This window comes from Carassius carassius, chromosome 48 (assembly GCF_963082965.1).
Source record: "Carassius carassius chromosome 48, fCarCar2.1, whole genome shotgun sequence".
Taxonomy (NCBI): Eukaryota; Metazoa; Chordata; class Actinopteri; order Cypriniformes; family Cyprinidae; genus Carassius; species Carassius carassius.
In genome coordinates, this window is record NC_081802.1 from 13,569,712 (window position 1) to 13,586,230 (window position 16,519).

Here is a 16,519-nt window from a genome sequence, read left to right on the forward strand (position 1 = left end):
GTCTATATAAAATACAGTTTCAAGAAGGGCAATATGTGTAAAACATTTATTTAATAGAGCTAAACCACATGAAAGCTCACTTCTCAAGTATTTATGATTCCTAGAAGTGTGAATGTTGTAATATCTGCAATAAAGTGGCAGTCGGAGTATACAACTGATAAGAGATGTGCTCTAAATACTGTGTAGCTAGTTGTACTCTTGTTTGTTTAGTAATCCACAGCTGTGTTTTTTGAGTCAGAGACACAGTTGGTCAGTAAGAAATAAAAGCTGTGGCTGGTGTCGGTCAAATTCCTGAACGCACTCTTGTGTCATAACCTTTCCCGTCTGACACAACACAGCGCCTCAGAAACTGGACACGATAAATGTCTGACACAGGAAGCGCGGGATGATTATCACTTGGATGTGATTTATCTGATAAATCAAAGGTCAAGACGCGTCCCAGAATCTCAGGTATGTTCCCAGATGAAGGAACACATGCACACTTATGATAATTTAAATGGGAACACATTGAAAGTCAGGGTTTACTCTTTATTTGTATATATGGGCAATTCCATATTGTATATATATATATATATATATATATATATATATATAGACCACAAAACCAATCATAAGGGTCAATTTTCCAGTAATTGAGATTTATACATCATCTGAAAACTTAATAAATAATTGTTCCGTTGATGTATGGTTTATTAGGATCAGACAATATTTGGCTGAGACACAATTATTTAAAAATCTGGAATCTGCGGGTGCAAAATAAATAAAATAAAATACTGAGAAAATCAGCTTTAAAGTTGTCCAAATGAATTTCTTAGCAATGCATATTACTGATCAAAGATGAGGTATTGATATGTTTATGGTAGGAAATTTACAAAATATCTTTATGGAACAAGATCTTTACTTAATATCCCAATGGCTTCTGGTATAAAAAGAAAAATCTATAATTTTGACCCATTCGATGTTTTTTAAAAATATATTCCAGCGACTTACAGGTAAGACCACCAGGGTCCAGGGTCACAAACACACACACACACACACACACACACACACACACACACACACACACACACACACACACACACCTATATATATATTTTATAACAATAAACATTAATAGATACATATTGACAATTTAGTACACAAGTTTATTTACTTTCTTATTTTTTACTAACTTACTTATATAACAGCTATGAATTTCTCAGAGACTAATAGAGCGACAGTTATACTAACCGTACCTGTTCTTTTGATGGTATAACATGAACTCCAGGCCAAGGGAACATCAGTCAAACTTGAGAGTGAAGCTGTTCCCGTGCGTGCGCGCCTCCGTTAAAGAGCCCTGCGTGCGCGCTCCCCAGCGACTATCCCCCTCCTCCCCTAATTTCCACAGTGTGTGAAGCTGTCCACCCCACCGCACGCCCACAACCATCTTTTCCGAGTGTGCTCAAAACATGGTGGTGGTGCTCGTGATCGCAGCGCCCGGGTAAAGCGTCTACCAGCGGTGTCCAACTCCTGCCTGAAGCCGCCGTTCCTTTTAACAGGCTCGTGGAGACGGGGAGGAGAACCGAGAGCGAACGGAAGAGGACGCGACGCGACGCAGCTGCGGAGCGTTCGCCTGGCATGAGCTTGCCCGTGAAACATAGCGGTCTCGAACGGAGTTTCGGAGGAATGCTAAACGGACAAAGTGGAGATTAAAGAGGTGGATAATGTCGGAGCACTGGCGCGGGGTTTTAAGCACTAGAGTATGAGAGCTCATTCTTTCTCTGAACTCCACGAGTGTTGAACTGCCAGCCCGATCAAACGGCTTGAGGCCTGGGAGAGAGAAAAAAAACTTTCGTCTTTATTTTGAACACTTTGCATTGAAATGAACTGATATTATCTCCAAGTAACTGGTTAAAAGGGATTATTACACACAAGCAAGGATATACGTTGCCTCAGCACACTTTGACTTGTCAAATGCCATCAGTGTTTTCTTCTTCTTGGAAGTTGAAATCTTTCAGAATTGGTCTTCTGGAGTTGGCAGATATGCACGAGCGCGCTGATCCCTCACGCGAACGGCTGATGTCATCTGAAGTTGTCACGACGTCAACCTGAGCTTGAAGTGTTTTATGCGCTTTGAAAGCTGGAAAACTCACGGTGGACATCGGGAGCGGGTGTTCAGGAAAGCACGGTGCTGCTCCGCGGGAATAGGCCGTCTCTGACCCTCGACAGGGCAGTGACGGGATCGGCCTTGAGTTTTGACGGGAAGACACGGGCAGCTTTAACGTCTTCCCGTGAGGCATTTATTTTTCCTCAGTTTACGGAGTATAAGGACGATTCTCGCTACTTCGTTATGTCAGAACCTAAGGGAATACACTGTTAGTTATTTCTGAATACATTTTCTTTTTTTCTTTTTTTTGACCGCATAAAGGGAAAAGTGGCGCACTTAAAAAAAAAAAAAATAAATCTCAGAAACTGGCGCCTTTTTTAGAAGCTAATATTCTGTGGAAAAACAGTGACCGTTACGTTTGGTGTTTGTGGAGTTAAAACTGAAACCGAGTAATTTACAAGAAATGTGTAAAATCTGGCATTTGGAAATATGAAATTTAAACTTGTATTACCTTTGGATGTCATTTGGGAAGGGAAAGTAAATTCAAACATCGTCGAGCATTGGAGAGGGTGTTTGAGGGACAGCGTTGACTGAATTAAAAAAAACTAATTGAAAAGCCGCTTCAGAAGAACACCCTATATATGTGATCTAACCTCCTTATTTTATAGATATTTTTTTCTAATCCTAACGATACGTACTTGCTCCTATGGTGTTGAATTCGTGTTTAAAGCGATGTGCTCAAAAAAGCAGGATCGAGCGGATGACAGTGCGTCACTGTCGGCCGCGCGTACGGAGCAAAAGTACACTCATGCGCGTTCACACGCCACTTAGCCAAAGAATATAATGGAATCCGAGTGCTGACGTAATCCCAGCACGGATAAGGAACTGCTCAAGAGTCCGGTCCATCTTCACAGTGAATGCCCTTGTAATTTACTTCCAGCTGGACTCTTTTCTAATACAAACAGTGCTTTTTGTTCTCTCATGAATCCATGTCAAGTGCCACTTCCTCTGTACTGTCAGCAGTAGGTGATATGTGTTAAATAAAAGTCAGTTGTTGTCTCATCACCATGGCATTGCCAGAGCAGCACCAGCCTCTGCACGAGACGGAGATGAGGTGTGATAGTGAAGTGGGAGCTGCTACTGTGCAAATAACAGACAGCCGTAATCAACAGGTGGGTCCAGGTAAGGAGGGCGACCCTGTCGACATGGGCTCCTCCAAACCTTGCAAATACAGTATCTCGTCGAGCTGCAGCTCGGGGGAGTTGGGTGTTCCCAGGGCTGTGAGGACTCATCGGAGCAGACCAAGGAGAGTGCCGCCACTTTTTGAGAGATCTGCCGCGCAGTGCTGGGACCCCAAGTTTAACTCGGCCATCCTGGAGGAGGCATGCAGGGAACGTTGCTTCCCGCAGATGCAGAGGAGGTTCCGCTACATACTGTTTTACCTGGCTACCGCCGCGCTTCTGTGGGGGATATACTTTGGGATCAATAGCACCAGGTGTGACCCTACAAAGTTCCTGGTCCCCACGGCAGGGTTTCTTGTACTGTGCCTCCTCCTCCTCTGGTTTACGTTCTCAAGGCCATATGCACGTTACTACAACCACACATCCTTCCTACTTACGGTGATCATGTTTGGGATCACCCTGGCGCCTCAAATGCACACTGCACACTTTGCTAATTTTGATGTACAAAAAAATCAGTCACTATTACCTACGTATCAAAATGCTCCGTGTATATCACCCGTTGGGACGTTCTCCCTCTGTATAGAGGTGCTGCTTTTGCTGTACAGTGTGTTGCATTTGCCCCTGTATGTGTCGGTGCTTCTCGGCCTGCTATATTCTGTCCTCTATGAGGCTTTAGGCTGGCTGAACCTTGCTCAGATGGATTATAGCTATGTAGGGTCGGAAAGGTTGGACTTGCAAACTCTGAGCTGGCTTGTCCTAGGTAAAGTCCTGCTGCACCTGTGTGCACATATCATTGGCATCCACATATTCATCATGTCCGAAGTGCGCTCTCGGAGTACCTTTCTCAAGGTAGGTCAGGCAATCATGCACGGGAAGGGCCTTGAGGTGGAGAAGGCACTGAAGGAGCGGATGATCCACTCCGTGATGCCCCAGGTGGTGGCGGACGAGCTCATGAAGCAAGGAGATGAGGAAAATGAGAGCTCTGGGAAACGATACAGCGCAGGTGCCTGCTCCGTCAACGCTGCGTCCACCGCAACCTCGTCCAGCCCCAAAAGCAACAAGCGTAAGAAGAACTCTATCCCTCGTGGACAAATCATTTTCAGGCCCTTCAACATGAAGCGAATGGAGCCGGTGAGCATCCTCTTTGCAGACATCGTGGGATTCACCAAAATGAGTGCCAACAAGTCCGCCCCTGCACTGGTGGGATTGCTTAATGACCTCTTCGGGCGCTTTGATCGTCTGTGTGAGTCGACCCACTGCGAGAAGATCAGCACTCTAGGAGATTGCTACTATTGCGTGGCGGGCTGCCCTGAGCCACACACCGATCACGCGTACTGCTGTGTGGAAATGGGGCTTGGGATGATCCAGGCCATCGAGCAGTTCTGCCAGGAGACGTCGGAGACCGTGGACATGCGTGTCGGCGTGCACACCGGAACAGTGCTCTGTGGTATTCTGGGAATAAAACGCTTTAAGTTTGACGTTTGGTCCAATGATGTCAACTTGGCCAATCTTATGGAACAGCTGGGCGTGGCGGGAAAGGTGCACTTGTCGGAGATCACAGCAAGTTTTTTGGATGACCGTTATGAGAGGGAGGATGGACGAGTGATGGAACGTGTTGGGCACAGTGTTACTGATCAGCTGAAAGGTAAGACACAAGAAAAATATATCTTTTTTTTCTTTAAACTCATGCATTAGGGAGCAAAAGTTAGAGAAAATTCTTCTGTTTTGCTTTTTTATCGAATTGAAAATGAAAAAATCTGTCCCCTCAGCAGCACCACAGCTTAATGAGATATGTTATTCAGTGTGATTTTAAAAATGATCCAAAGGGCATCTTGTGCTTCATTAAAAACAAATGACATGATGTCACCCATTTACTTAAATTTACTTCATTTTACCTTCTAACATTTACATTTTTCCAAATCTTAAATCTGTTTTTTTTTTTTAGGTTTAAATTTTCATTTTGAGTCCCTGATTTTCAATGTCAGACTTTTAGACTTTACTAGATTTCAGTTACGTTACATTAGTTATGCTTGCACTATTATGTTGTTTAGCCATGTACATTTGTTGTGTTTGTGTCCTTTTATTGACTACTGTTACCATGTGAAGATGGAGAAAGATGATTGTTTTATTGTGCACCCTATAGTCGTGTCCCCTCAGGATTCTGTACAAAGGGATTCAAATTCTTTTATTGCGCACTCATATAATATCATTCGTAACTAAGCTGTAGAAAAAATGGAAAACGATGATCGGTTTTGACATTTTTATATGGCTTGTAGCGATTTCCTCGCAGGACCCTGTATAAAAAGCTCCAAATCTGGTCCAAAATTAACTCACCAAGTGCCAAATGCTAAAAAAAGTAGATCTTTTTCATTTTTATTGCTCCTTTATAATCTCATTCGTATCTTAACTGTAGACTTACTGTGTCATTGAAGGCTCGTTGTTGTTCGTCTGTAGCTCTATTGTATTGCTGTTGTAGTTATTTTATTGTGGCCTCCCTTTGACACTTTTGAATTCACGCTTCTGCTTTCTCAGTAGCATCAGTGGCTATTTGAATAGCCACATTCAGCAAAGCTCTTGATTTAAAAGTCGTAGTGACAGACACAAGCAGAGGTCCCTCTTTTTTCTTTCTACTTGTCCTTCTCTTGGGCCTCTCCCCTGCCCCTGTTCTTAATCTGAACCCTGTTTTTGTTCCCTAACTGAACCTCTCGGGATCTCCTCCCTCTTTATCAGCTATATCACTTCAGACGTCCTCTTGTCAGTCAGAGATAGTTGGTGGCTATAACGATAGGACAAAGAATCATGACAGTATTTGTAAACCCGTGTGTCATATTGTTATACAAAACCTGTCTTGTATTTGTTGCAGCTTGTTTAGTTTGGTTCCTTATTAATGATGAATTCTGTTGAGAATTAGTAAAACCTAATTAGCTATTGTTGGTCGCTTCAGTACACCAATTAGCTCACCTGTTGAAGTCTGTTCCAGTTCAGGCACATCTCAAGCTCAAAGTAGGCCGTTCTGTATTGTAAGTTGTAATGCAGTAAATGCAGCTGGAAGGGGATCCAAAATGTGTTCCCAGGGTCCTTGTTGGACTGTGATCTGGCCCTGGTCAACACAACCATATAGAAAGACCGAAAATAAAACTTTTAGCTTTAACCCTGTAAAGTCAGGGGTATGAAATAATAGTGGTACAGACAAATACTAAAAAGTATAAATGATCAATTAGATGATCGAAGGAATGTAGTAGGTTTCAGCAAAGTTTTAATCATGTTGATGAATTATAGGCCTTAGAAATGTGCATATCAAATATGACCCCATATGTTAGGGTTAAGAAATTAGAGAAAATATTCTCAGACTCACTTAAGTTTTAATATTTTCAAACAAAGGCTCTAATATTTATGTCTTTTCAATGATTAAAATGTGATTGGTTAATTTGAGCGCCAAGTTGAGAGATGCATTGAAACACTAGAGGTTATTATCAGCTGGTTCTGATCAGCGTCCGATTGTTTGGAGTTAGAAAAATATAATATGCGCTGTTGCATTCTCAATATTTAATTTTGCCTTAGATTATGTGCATTAACTTTAACAAGCAGGTTGTTCATTACCGCACGTCCACGTTGAATGCGATTCTCGTGAGTAAAAATTAACTGTACACATAAGAGGTGGAAAGCTGCCAATAACTACATTATTTAAGGCCATTTTCTACTCGTCACGACTAATCCTTTTTGTGGATTCTTCTGATCTGTTGGTTCATCTTTGTCCATGTTTCTTTGACAGTCTCACGTGTGCTGCATTGTGAGTTGACCACGCCAACTTATTTACATGTCGATGTATACATGAAAAAAAAAGCTGTTATGGTTGACATTTTAGACCGCAGTAACAATACATACTAGCCATAAAGCTATAGGAGCCAGCCATACTCCCAGTGCAAGTTGTGTTGTTGGTGGAGCAGATGGAAGTCTGTTCTTGTAGATAAGGAGCCCAACCCTGCTGGACAAACTTGTGTCAGGAGATACAGACGAGCTCTTTATTTGGGAAAGAAATTCCCTTCCTCCATTTAGTCATGTAGACATGTGTAAACAGTCACATTTTTGCATAGTTTTTGTGTCCTATACATATGCCCTCAGTGTAATGGCACAGAGCTTGAGCCAAAGTCTGTGCACTGAACGCTAATGTCGTGGAGAGTCTATGTTGTCTGTCCTTATTCCTCTCTTACTCATGCCATACTGTTACTCTGAGGTCACGAGTCGGGTTGAGATGGACGGGTTTGTCCATTCGGTCGAGAAACTTCAGCCACAAAACACATGTATGCGTGTGTAGATACACACAGCCTTGAGGCTTTAGACATCTGTCTTTCAACATCCATTATGTCTTGGTTTTGATTAACGAGGTGTAAAAGACATTTTTGATGTGAATTTGAAATCACTAAAACGAATGTGTAAACACACATCTGGTTCATCTTTGCCAAAATGAGTTTGTTCTATGTATAGAAGACTTTTGGAATGGAAAACTAGCTCGCTATATACTGCTGACTTTTTTTTTTTATATATATATATATATATATTTTTTTTTAGGCTTTTTTGCCTTTTATGTAGACAGGACAGTAGGAGGGCAGAATAGAAAACCATTAGAGAGGAGAGAGGGCAATTGGACCGGGATTTTTTTTATAACTACATGACCTTATTACATTGCATGTTTAATTCAGTGAGTGGCGTCCCCATGGGATCTCTGTAAGTTCACGCTATCCTGCTTGATGCAAGGAACACCAAGGTCATAGGTTCGATTCTCAGGGAAATCAGGATTTTATAAAAATGTATACCTTGAATGTAATTCAAGTCACTTTACAGGGTTTCCCTGGGTCCTTAAGTCTTAAAGTCTATTCAGTTGTATGAAGTTTAAGGCCAGAAAGTCAAAATGGTAGGCTACAAGAAAGTCTTAATTATGATTTCAGGAGGTCTTCAATTTGGAGATGGAAAGACAAGAATTACGATATGGCTGAAAGTGACGAATAAACTTCAAAAGACTATGATTTAAATACGAGTGCTACACATTTCAAAGTCAAAGCTGCTGTGCTGCTTTGTGTTCTACTGCTCTATTTCTGCCACAACAAATTGATGAATTTGCATTTTCAATAAGCCGTCTGCTGTTTTTGTTCAGACCAAATTGAAAAATAAGCAGTATTTTTACGCGTCAAACATGTAGTTGTAAACGTGAGACGGTGGATCAACAAGAAGCCAATGAAGCTTAAGATCCAAACAATTAAGACATTAAGATTTATTTAGTATGTTATTAAATTAATATAATAATTTACTGATAATTGTTTAATGTTTAGTAATTGACAAAAGTCAGAAATTTATAATTTTATAAAACATCAAAAAATTAAAGTTTTTTTGTGGAAACCTGCTTCTGAACTGTAAATCATGCTTTTATGTTACCATAGACATTGCCCTACCCCGCTCGTATGTTATTAATTTTATTTGTGAAGCTCTTAAAAAAACATTTTAATAAGGTTTTTGTTATATTCCTATTTAGCCTTAAATGATGACAATCCAGATTTTCAGTCATCTGGAAGAGAAAGTTTAAAATTCTGCTGCATTATGGGAAATAGTATTTTTCAGTATAATCTACTATATAAAATTGCTCTCTGCTAATGTAGGTACTTAGGGTTTTCCTTGCATACTAAAAACTTACATTAGTCACTCAGTATACATGCTACATACAAACAAAAAAAGGTTTAAGTGTTTATTGTGGTGAATCAGTTCATTTGGCACTTTGTTTCAATAAAAAAAGTAAATCAGTCCCAAAGGTTTATCAGAAGTCTTGCACATGTGATTTTTAAAATTGTTTAATTGTTTATGAATTATATGGATCAACTACTACGTACCTTTGTTTTGCAAAGTTGTACTCAAGCGATGTGCAAAAGCTTTGAGTCAATTCAGTCAACATCCAGAGAACCAGTTAAAAAAAAGATTCATTCAGAAATCAAAGATTATCGCGGGGCGTGCGTCTAAATGGGTCTCATTCTTAAGAAGAATTTTAATTGTTCATAATGTTCAAAACATTCTTAGATGAATAGTCACATTAAATCAGACAGACACAAAAAATGTTTTATGCACTAGAAATTGCATGTTGTGCTTGTAGTTTATGAATGAGAACATTAGGTTTTATTATATGCTTGTTGTGGTTTGGAGTTTTTTGTTGAATATTTGTGGGCGAAATCCAGTCTGGATTTTGGCTAAATATTTCTCTGCGCAGATTGCACAAGGCGTTTAGTTCATATTCGCCACGTCGACCAACAGAAACATGTTTGATGTGAAATTGGTTTCTGTGCGCGCTGTGCTTCATAAATCAATACACTGTTTTCAATAGACCGGTTTTGACCAAAAAAAAGGTAATTTTCACATCTCAATTCTGTATAGAAAACTCTCCAAACTCCAGGCCATTGCTTTAAACTCAGAATTAGCTCTGTTAACTTCTGTGTCATCTTCTGGCAGCCAGTAAACTTTAAAGATACATTACAGACACACACACACACACACACACACACACTCACCCCTCATGTTTTAAGATTCCCATCTGCCCTGAGCTAAAGCTCTTGACTGCGATTTTGGGTAACAGTCTTGTCAGGTGATGTCATGACCTGTTTTTTACTAATCTAAACAATCTAACTCTTTTTCTGGAGATTCATGCCCTGGCATGTTCACTAACTCATGCTCTGAAACTGAAGGCATATTTCAGCTCCAGATATTTTCTCAGTTTCTCTAAGGCTCAGCTTTTACTTCACCGCAGCACTGCAGAGTGTGTGTTGACACAGCTGGTTGGTTTTGTGTGTTTGCCAGGCTTTGGCCTTGTGTTGCTTGTGAACAGGTCAGGGAATTACTTTGATAAGACACCTTCCTGTAGGCAGAGGTCAGAGTCATGTTGTGTGTGTGTGCGTGTGAAAGTGTGTGTATTATGGAGCATGCGCTGTGAGAGAGTCGTACAATAAATGATCCAATAAATCAGTGGTCGGCAACAGGGGCCTGTGGCCAAAACTGGCCCGCCAGCAATAATATCTGGCCTGCGCCCGCAGCCATGTTATTTTGATAGCGGCTGGTTCTGAAATAGATCTGTCATGACGGCAAGTTAATCACAATCAGAGTATTTGAGTGGAGAGGTGTTATTCTGACTGGAGCGAGGAGTGGATTATTTTTTAAAAGTCGGAGCGTCTTGGTTTTCACTCGCTCCAAGAGCGCTCCTCCATCGCTCCATCACGAGTGCAGTTCATGCCAACAGCCCGTCATATAACTGCATATTTAGTAAGAATTCACATGTTAAACATTTAGCTAGCTTGATGAAGGATCAGTCAGAATGAGAGAATGTGAAAGCTATGATGATGGCAGTGGTCATAAACAGGAAGTTATAGTTCTCAAGGAATTTGTTTGTTCCTTCTAGATATAGTTATGTTCAGCTGAAAGCATGATTTAAACAAGTACAACACTTATTCACATGCAGTCGCTCTCTTAATAATGCATTAAAACAAATGTAATCTTATAGTAGCTGCATTTACATGGACCCTTTTAATCCGATTGTAATAGGACTAGAAGCACAATCAGAATAAAAATGTCACATGTAAACACGTCAATCGGATTGAATTAGCCCAATCCGACTACAATTTCGATCGGATTGTAAGGGTTGGTTTATCCCTTTTGTAGTCCGAGCGAGAGGACATGTAAACACTTGATCGGATTGAAAACCGAAACTGGAAAAGTACTGCACATGCGCAGTGACGTAGAAATAGCGTAATAACGTATGACGCGCGGAGCGAGGTGTTCTTCCTGGTGAATAAAGTGTCATAAATAAGTGTCCTGTCATTATAAATCTCCCCTTTCACTCAGCGTATGTGAAGTGGAACAGGACCACGTCCCACCAGTCCTCGTTTAAGACTCTCATCAACAGACGACTAGTTTTGAGTGCTAAAGTAAAGTTAAGCAGCACAACAGTTTATGTGCTGGTCGTCGCCTAATTAGGACCCGAAGTAGATAAATATAATGTGTGCTTTTTAAAACCGCAGTGGGAAACTCTGTATATTACTGCAGTGTGCGCATGTCAAAAGAGTAAATCCGATCAGAAGCTTGTGACATGTAAACACGCACATCAACTCGATGTCTTTATTTACCGTTCATGTAAACACTACGTTCGGATTCATCGATCAGAATTAATTCATTCCGATGGAAGCAAAAAGTGTCCATGTAAACGCACCTAGTGCTACTTCATCTGTATCCGATTTCAAATGAGCAGAAATCTGTAGGAAAAACAGTGATCCGTAGGTAAAATAACTGACGAAAAACATAGCTACTGTTATTGTCATCGCAAACAAAATTTGCACCACAAAAAGCAGCAGGCACACCTTTGAATGCTGACAACCATGTTATTAGCTTGTCATGTGGTAGGAAGAAAGTTTGGACACTAGTGTTCCAATAAGCCATGTTTAAACTCTCCTGTTCATTTATTTTATTTTTTAATATAGGTTATGAACATAACTGTGATATTTCAAACATACTGAAATACTTTAGCAGTGGAGTGAAGGCAGAACGGTGTGTCTGATTTCAGTGAGCGCGGAGTGATTATTAAATGCTCCGAGCGCGGAGGGGAAATTGTTGACGCTTTACTCCGCTCACATACTCTGCCGGACACCATCACACAAATGTGGCTTTTTTTTTTTTGATCCCTTGACTATGTTCTGGTCCACCATCTAGTGGCAATTTTCTTTTTTTTTGGCCCGATGCCAAACTTACTTGCCGACCTCTGATATAAATGATAAATACAAGTCAGAAAGGGTTCTACTGCAGTCCATCGTGCTCTACACTCACTTTTGTTTGTATATACTTATCTGTGCGCGCATCTGTAGTATACTTATTTATATGTATATTACTATAAACATACTACTCACCCTCGGAACATCTTAGGTGTATGTGACTTTCTTCTTTCAGAATAATCCAATCAGAGTTATATTAAAAATTTTCCTTGCTCTTCCAAGCCTTTCAGTGAGGGTAAGCGGGTAAATTCAAGGGTGAGTAGATGATGGACGAACTTTAATTCTCTAAATTTTTTATTTTTAATTCTCTATTTTCTTTAAATTTTAATTGCACTAAAACTTTCAGAATTACATTTTGTGTAATTTACTTATTAATAATTACATTTTATTTGTATATATTTGACCTAAACATTTTTTAGAATGTTTTATGTAATTCTTTTTTGTTTTATTTTTATTTCATTTGTATGCATTTGTCAATTTAAGAATGATGTTTTACACTTTTTGTGTAATTCTTATTTTTATTTTATTAGTACATATTTTCCTTAAACATTATACAGTTTTTTTTCATTCTTTTTGTGTAATTTTGAGTCTTTTTTTTATTCTGGCTAGTTAAATAAATTTTGGGCTACCAAAATCTGAAGAATGTCTGTCGAAAGACTACCAGGAATCTAGAAATTTTGCGAGCCCTGAAGCCTATTGTGTGTTTTCATTTATATAGCCAGTGAAAGGGGTAGTTCACCTTCATTTGCTGGTCCCCATGGACTTGCATTGTTTGCTTATTTTTTATTTTTTTCTCCATACTATGGAAGTCAATGGGGATCAGCAGCTGAAGGTGAACTATCATTTTAAACGTGTCTCTGTGTGTGTTGTCTCAGTTTTTATTTTTGTTCAATGCATGTATTACACATTTGCTACTACAGGGCATTGACTCAGACTGGAGACTGTCTCCACACACACAATGTGACCTTCAGTGCGAGTTGCATGACGTGTTGCATGTTTTCATCTTGTCACACCTGCCCACATACGCAGGGCTGTAGCATCAGATCTGGTATGCCAGATTCCCAGCAGTGACACATAAAGCTGCACTGTAAAAAAAGAAAAAAAAAAATCTGTGGTTGCCAGACCATCCCCATTAAAAATATGTTAGCAACATTTTAGGTTTTAAAGACTTGACTTAAATTAACAGTAAAAAAAAAAAAACGTATTTCATTAACTAATGTTATGTTAATAAACCAGCATATTGCAGCACTAATATCTGTTTTTAACAATTGTAATTATAACCACCAAAAACAGGTGGTGTTGAGTCACATGATGAACGAGTGCCATCATGAAAAGCTCTTCCACAAGCTGAGAAGGTATATATAGAGAAGGTGTCAGTCTCATTCAACACAAACACTAAACACCATCATGGTGACGCACATGATTCTGAAATAATGCAATAAACATTAATCAATATTAGATATAAGATAAAATCCTAATGTACACAAAAGAAGAAATGTTATTTCAACGAAAAAAAAGTGTTCACGCATCCTGGCTCAGTGCGAAACCAGCGCATGTGATAAGGATAGTTAACTCCAGTGCATTATGGGAAAGTGACGCTACTTTTGTAATGCTACTTGGGCAGCAGAATTAGACACTGATATCTGCAACTTGATGGACCACTTCATATTTGAATTTGAATTTAGTAATTTTAATAATTTATATATTTAAATTTTTCGGCTCTGTAATTTTTAAGATTTAACCTTTTTAGTTAAGTAATAATGCTTTTCATGATGATTTAAAATTTAAATATATTTACTTTATTTTACATGGTGCTGGCTTTAGCTTTATATAAAAACATTAGAATAATATGGCCTGTCCTCATTTGATACAATAATAAAAAATAAAATAAAAACAAATTTAAATTAAATGTTTGCTTCGTTCAGTCCAAATTTTGGGAGCGTTTTTGGTATTCTGCAAAATGGATCTACAGTTGTATGTGTTAAACGGAGCTGAGAGTACTAAGATATGAGTGCAATATACATCTCTTTGGATAAAAGTATCTGCCAAATGCATATATTTATATTTGCCTAAATACTTAAGAAGGGAACATGGGATAAGAGATAAACAAGTTTATGAATAATAGATGTTGCACTTCTACAGTTAGAGCTCTTGATTTCAGAGTGGTTTCTTTGGGTGGTCATCAGGTACTGTGTGTGTGTGTGTGTGTGTGTGAGCGAGAGAAATGAGACCATAAGGCAGCATGCCCAATCATGCTATTGGATGATAATGTGCTCTCGGGACAGGATATGGTTTAATGTATCAGTGATTCAGCAAACCATTGTGTGCTTGTCTTAGGAAGAGAAAAGTATGTGTCTCATTCGTTTCGGCCACTGTTCATCTGAGGGACATTGCTGTAGGTCCTTGTGTGTCCTTATGACGCATCTCGCTCACCCTGTGCGTCATCCTGTATGCTTGACACCAGAGAGAACGAGAGGGTATGATTGAGTCCAATAGAAAAGAGAGAGGGGACCCCCTTTGCACTCCCTGGGCTCATTTCAGCATTGTAACCACAACAACAGAGTTTTAATGGAGGGAGAGAGCAAGAGCTTCTTTACCTATAAACAAAAAAATAAAATAATTTTTAGTGCTAGATTTAGTAAATTGATCATCTGTTCAGCAAATTAATTTATTATTGTGGCCTGTACTTGTTTAACATTTCATAGCTTCTATTGTTTTGTTTTTTAATGTCATTTCTTTGGCAATACAAAACAGATATGTCATTCCAATAAAGCTTAAAATTGAATTGAGCAAGAGAGAGAATAAGCGAGTGAGATAGTGGGGGGGGGGGGGTGGGACTTGAGCAGTATCCTTGGGCTCATCACTGTGTCCTAATATGGTGTCATCACAAACCACACTGGACGCACACTCTCTCTTTCTCTCCATCCTCTTCTACTCGTCTCTTCATTCCCCGCCCATCTCTGAGAAATGGAAGCCGAATTATCAGCAGAACAGCAAGGACACAGTTCACAGAAGACACACATGCGGAAAGGGAGCTGGAGACAGGAAGTCAGAAAGAAGAAAGAACGGGGATAATGGACGAGTGGAAAAATCTGAGAGATATTCATAAAGAGAAAACCAAAGATGAGCAAACAGGAAACGGTGTAAAAACATCTGGCCTAGAGCCGATGAGCATCTTTCCATTCTGCTCGGAACATGATGTGATCAGGTTTTGCGAGATGAACCCCAAACGATTGCAGCCACAAAAAAAATAAAATAAAATAACTGAAAGAATGTCATTTAATGCTTCACACACACTTTATCACTTTATCATCTCTTGCATCTTTTGTTCCTCTCTGCTCCCCTTCCCTCTGTTTTTGTCTGCACTACGGAGGTTGGCAGAACGAGTGGAAACATTGTGGTTAGACAGGAGAGGAAGAGAGAGAGTGGGAGTAAGTTACTACTGTCTTTCAGAGAATTGAGATGCATTGAGAGTATGGGACAGGTCCTCATCGCATTGCGCTAATTAGCTTGTTAAATTTCAACTGGGTATTTTTGTCAGCCAAAAGATAGGTTTTATGATAAACCCAGGCACTCTAGATGTGTAAAGTTGTCTCTTTTTAGTTCAATAGGGGCAGGTGACCCAGTAGGGCATAGACCACAGTTGCTTGAGTCAAAGGTCATGTGACAAGAAGTGAATGCAGGGCAAGTTTGCTGCAGTTGGTTATCAGTGTAGACCTCACTATTAAGATGCTCTGTAGTATTGCATGGAAATTGTAAGGTAATCTCTATGTGATGCTCTTGGGGGGCTACCATCCTGCAGAGTTCAGTTCCAACTGTGCTACTGAGTAATCCTGAACACCTTGATATACTGGTTCAGGTGTGTTTGATTCATGTAGGATCTTAACTCTGTAGGATGGTATCCCTCCAGGGGCAGGGTTGGTGAAACCCTCTGGTGAATCCTGCTCTTGGCGGGTGACTGTCCAACAGATTTCGGTTCCACCTTGTTCCAGCACACCCGTCTATAATCCTCAAGACCTTAATTATTTGGCATAGGCATGTTTAATTGGGGTTCAAATAAGCTCTGCAACACTGTTGCCTTCTGGGAGCAGAACTTGACACCCTTGCCTCATACGGTTGACCATGCTTGGGTTGTGAAATCCGATTAGCTTGATCCACAAGAAAGCACCTCATATGGCACTCTTCCACTGCATGGTACGGCACGGCTCGCTTTAGTTTTTTTTTTCCATTATCTACAGTACCTGGTACATTTTTCAGTACCACCTAGGCTGAGGTACCACGTGAGCCATATCTGTTACCAAAATATGATGTGTAAATGCTGCTGATCACTGATTGGTCAGAGAGAATCGCCACTACCTGCGCCATTGAACTTGCGACAAGAGATATTAGACCTGCTAGATTAAATCAGCATGGCAAGTGAGGATCGAACACAACTTTGTTTGAACCAACGCAATGGTCGA

General features: G+C 39.9%; 1 protein-coding gene and 1 long non-coding RNA gene across 3 annotated transcripts in view; one reads left to right on the plus strand and one right to left on the minus strand.

The window, feature by feature from the left end:
- Positions 1–1,131: 1,131 nt before the first annotated feature.
- Positions 1,132–2,732, minus strand: LOC132131657 (uncharacterized). The gene is made up of 3 exons (XR_009428914.1): positions 2,598–2,732; positions 1,926–2,339; positions 1,132–1,809 (listed from the first exon to the last, which is right to left on the minus strand). It is a non-coding gene; the product is annotated as an uncharacterized LOC132131657 (long non-coding RNA).
- A 109-nt stretch (positions 2,733–2,841) lies between these two features.
- The window catches only part of LOC132131656 (adenylate cyclase type 9-like), a 29,321-nt gene continuing 15,643 nt past the window's right edge, over positions 2,842–16,519 (plus strand). For both annotated transcript variants that reach the window (XM_059543718.1, XM_059543719.1), the window contains exon 1: positions 2,842–4,912. In XM_059543718.1, the coding sequence (XP_059399701.1) occupies positions 3,154–4,912 (1,759 nt within the window). In that variant the 5' untranslated portion in view covers positions 2,842–3,153. The remainder of the gene's footprint in view (positions 4,913–16,519) is intronic.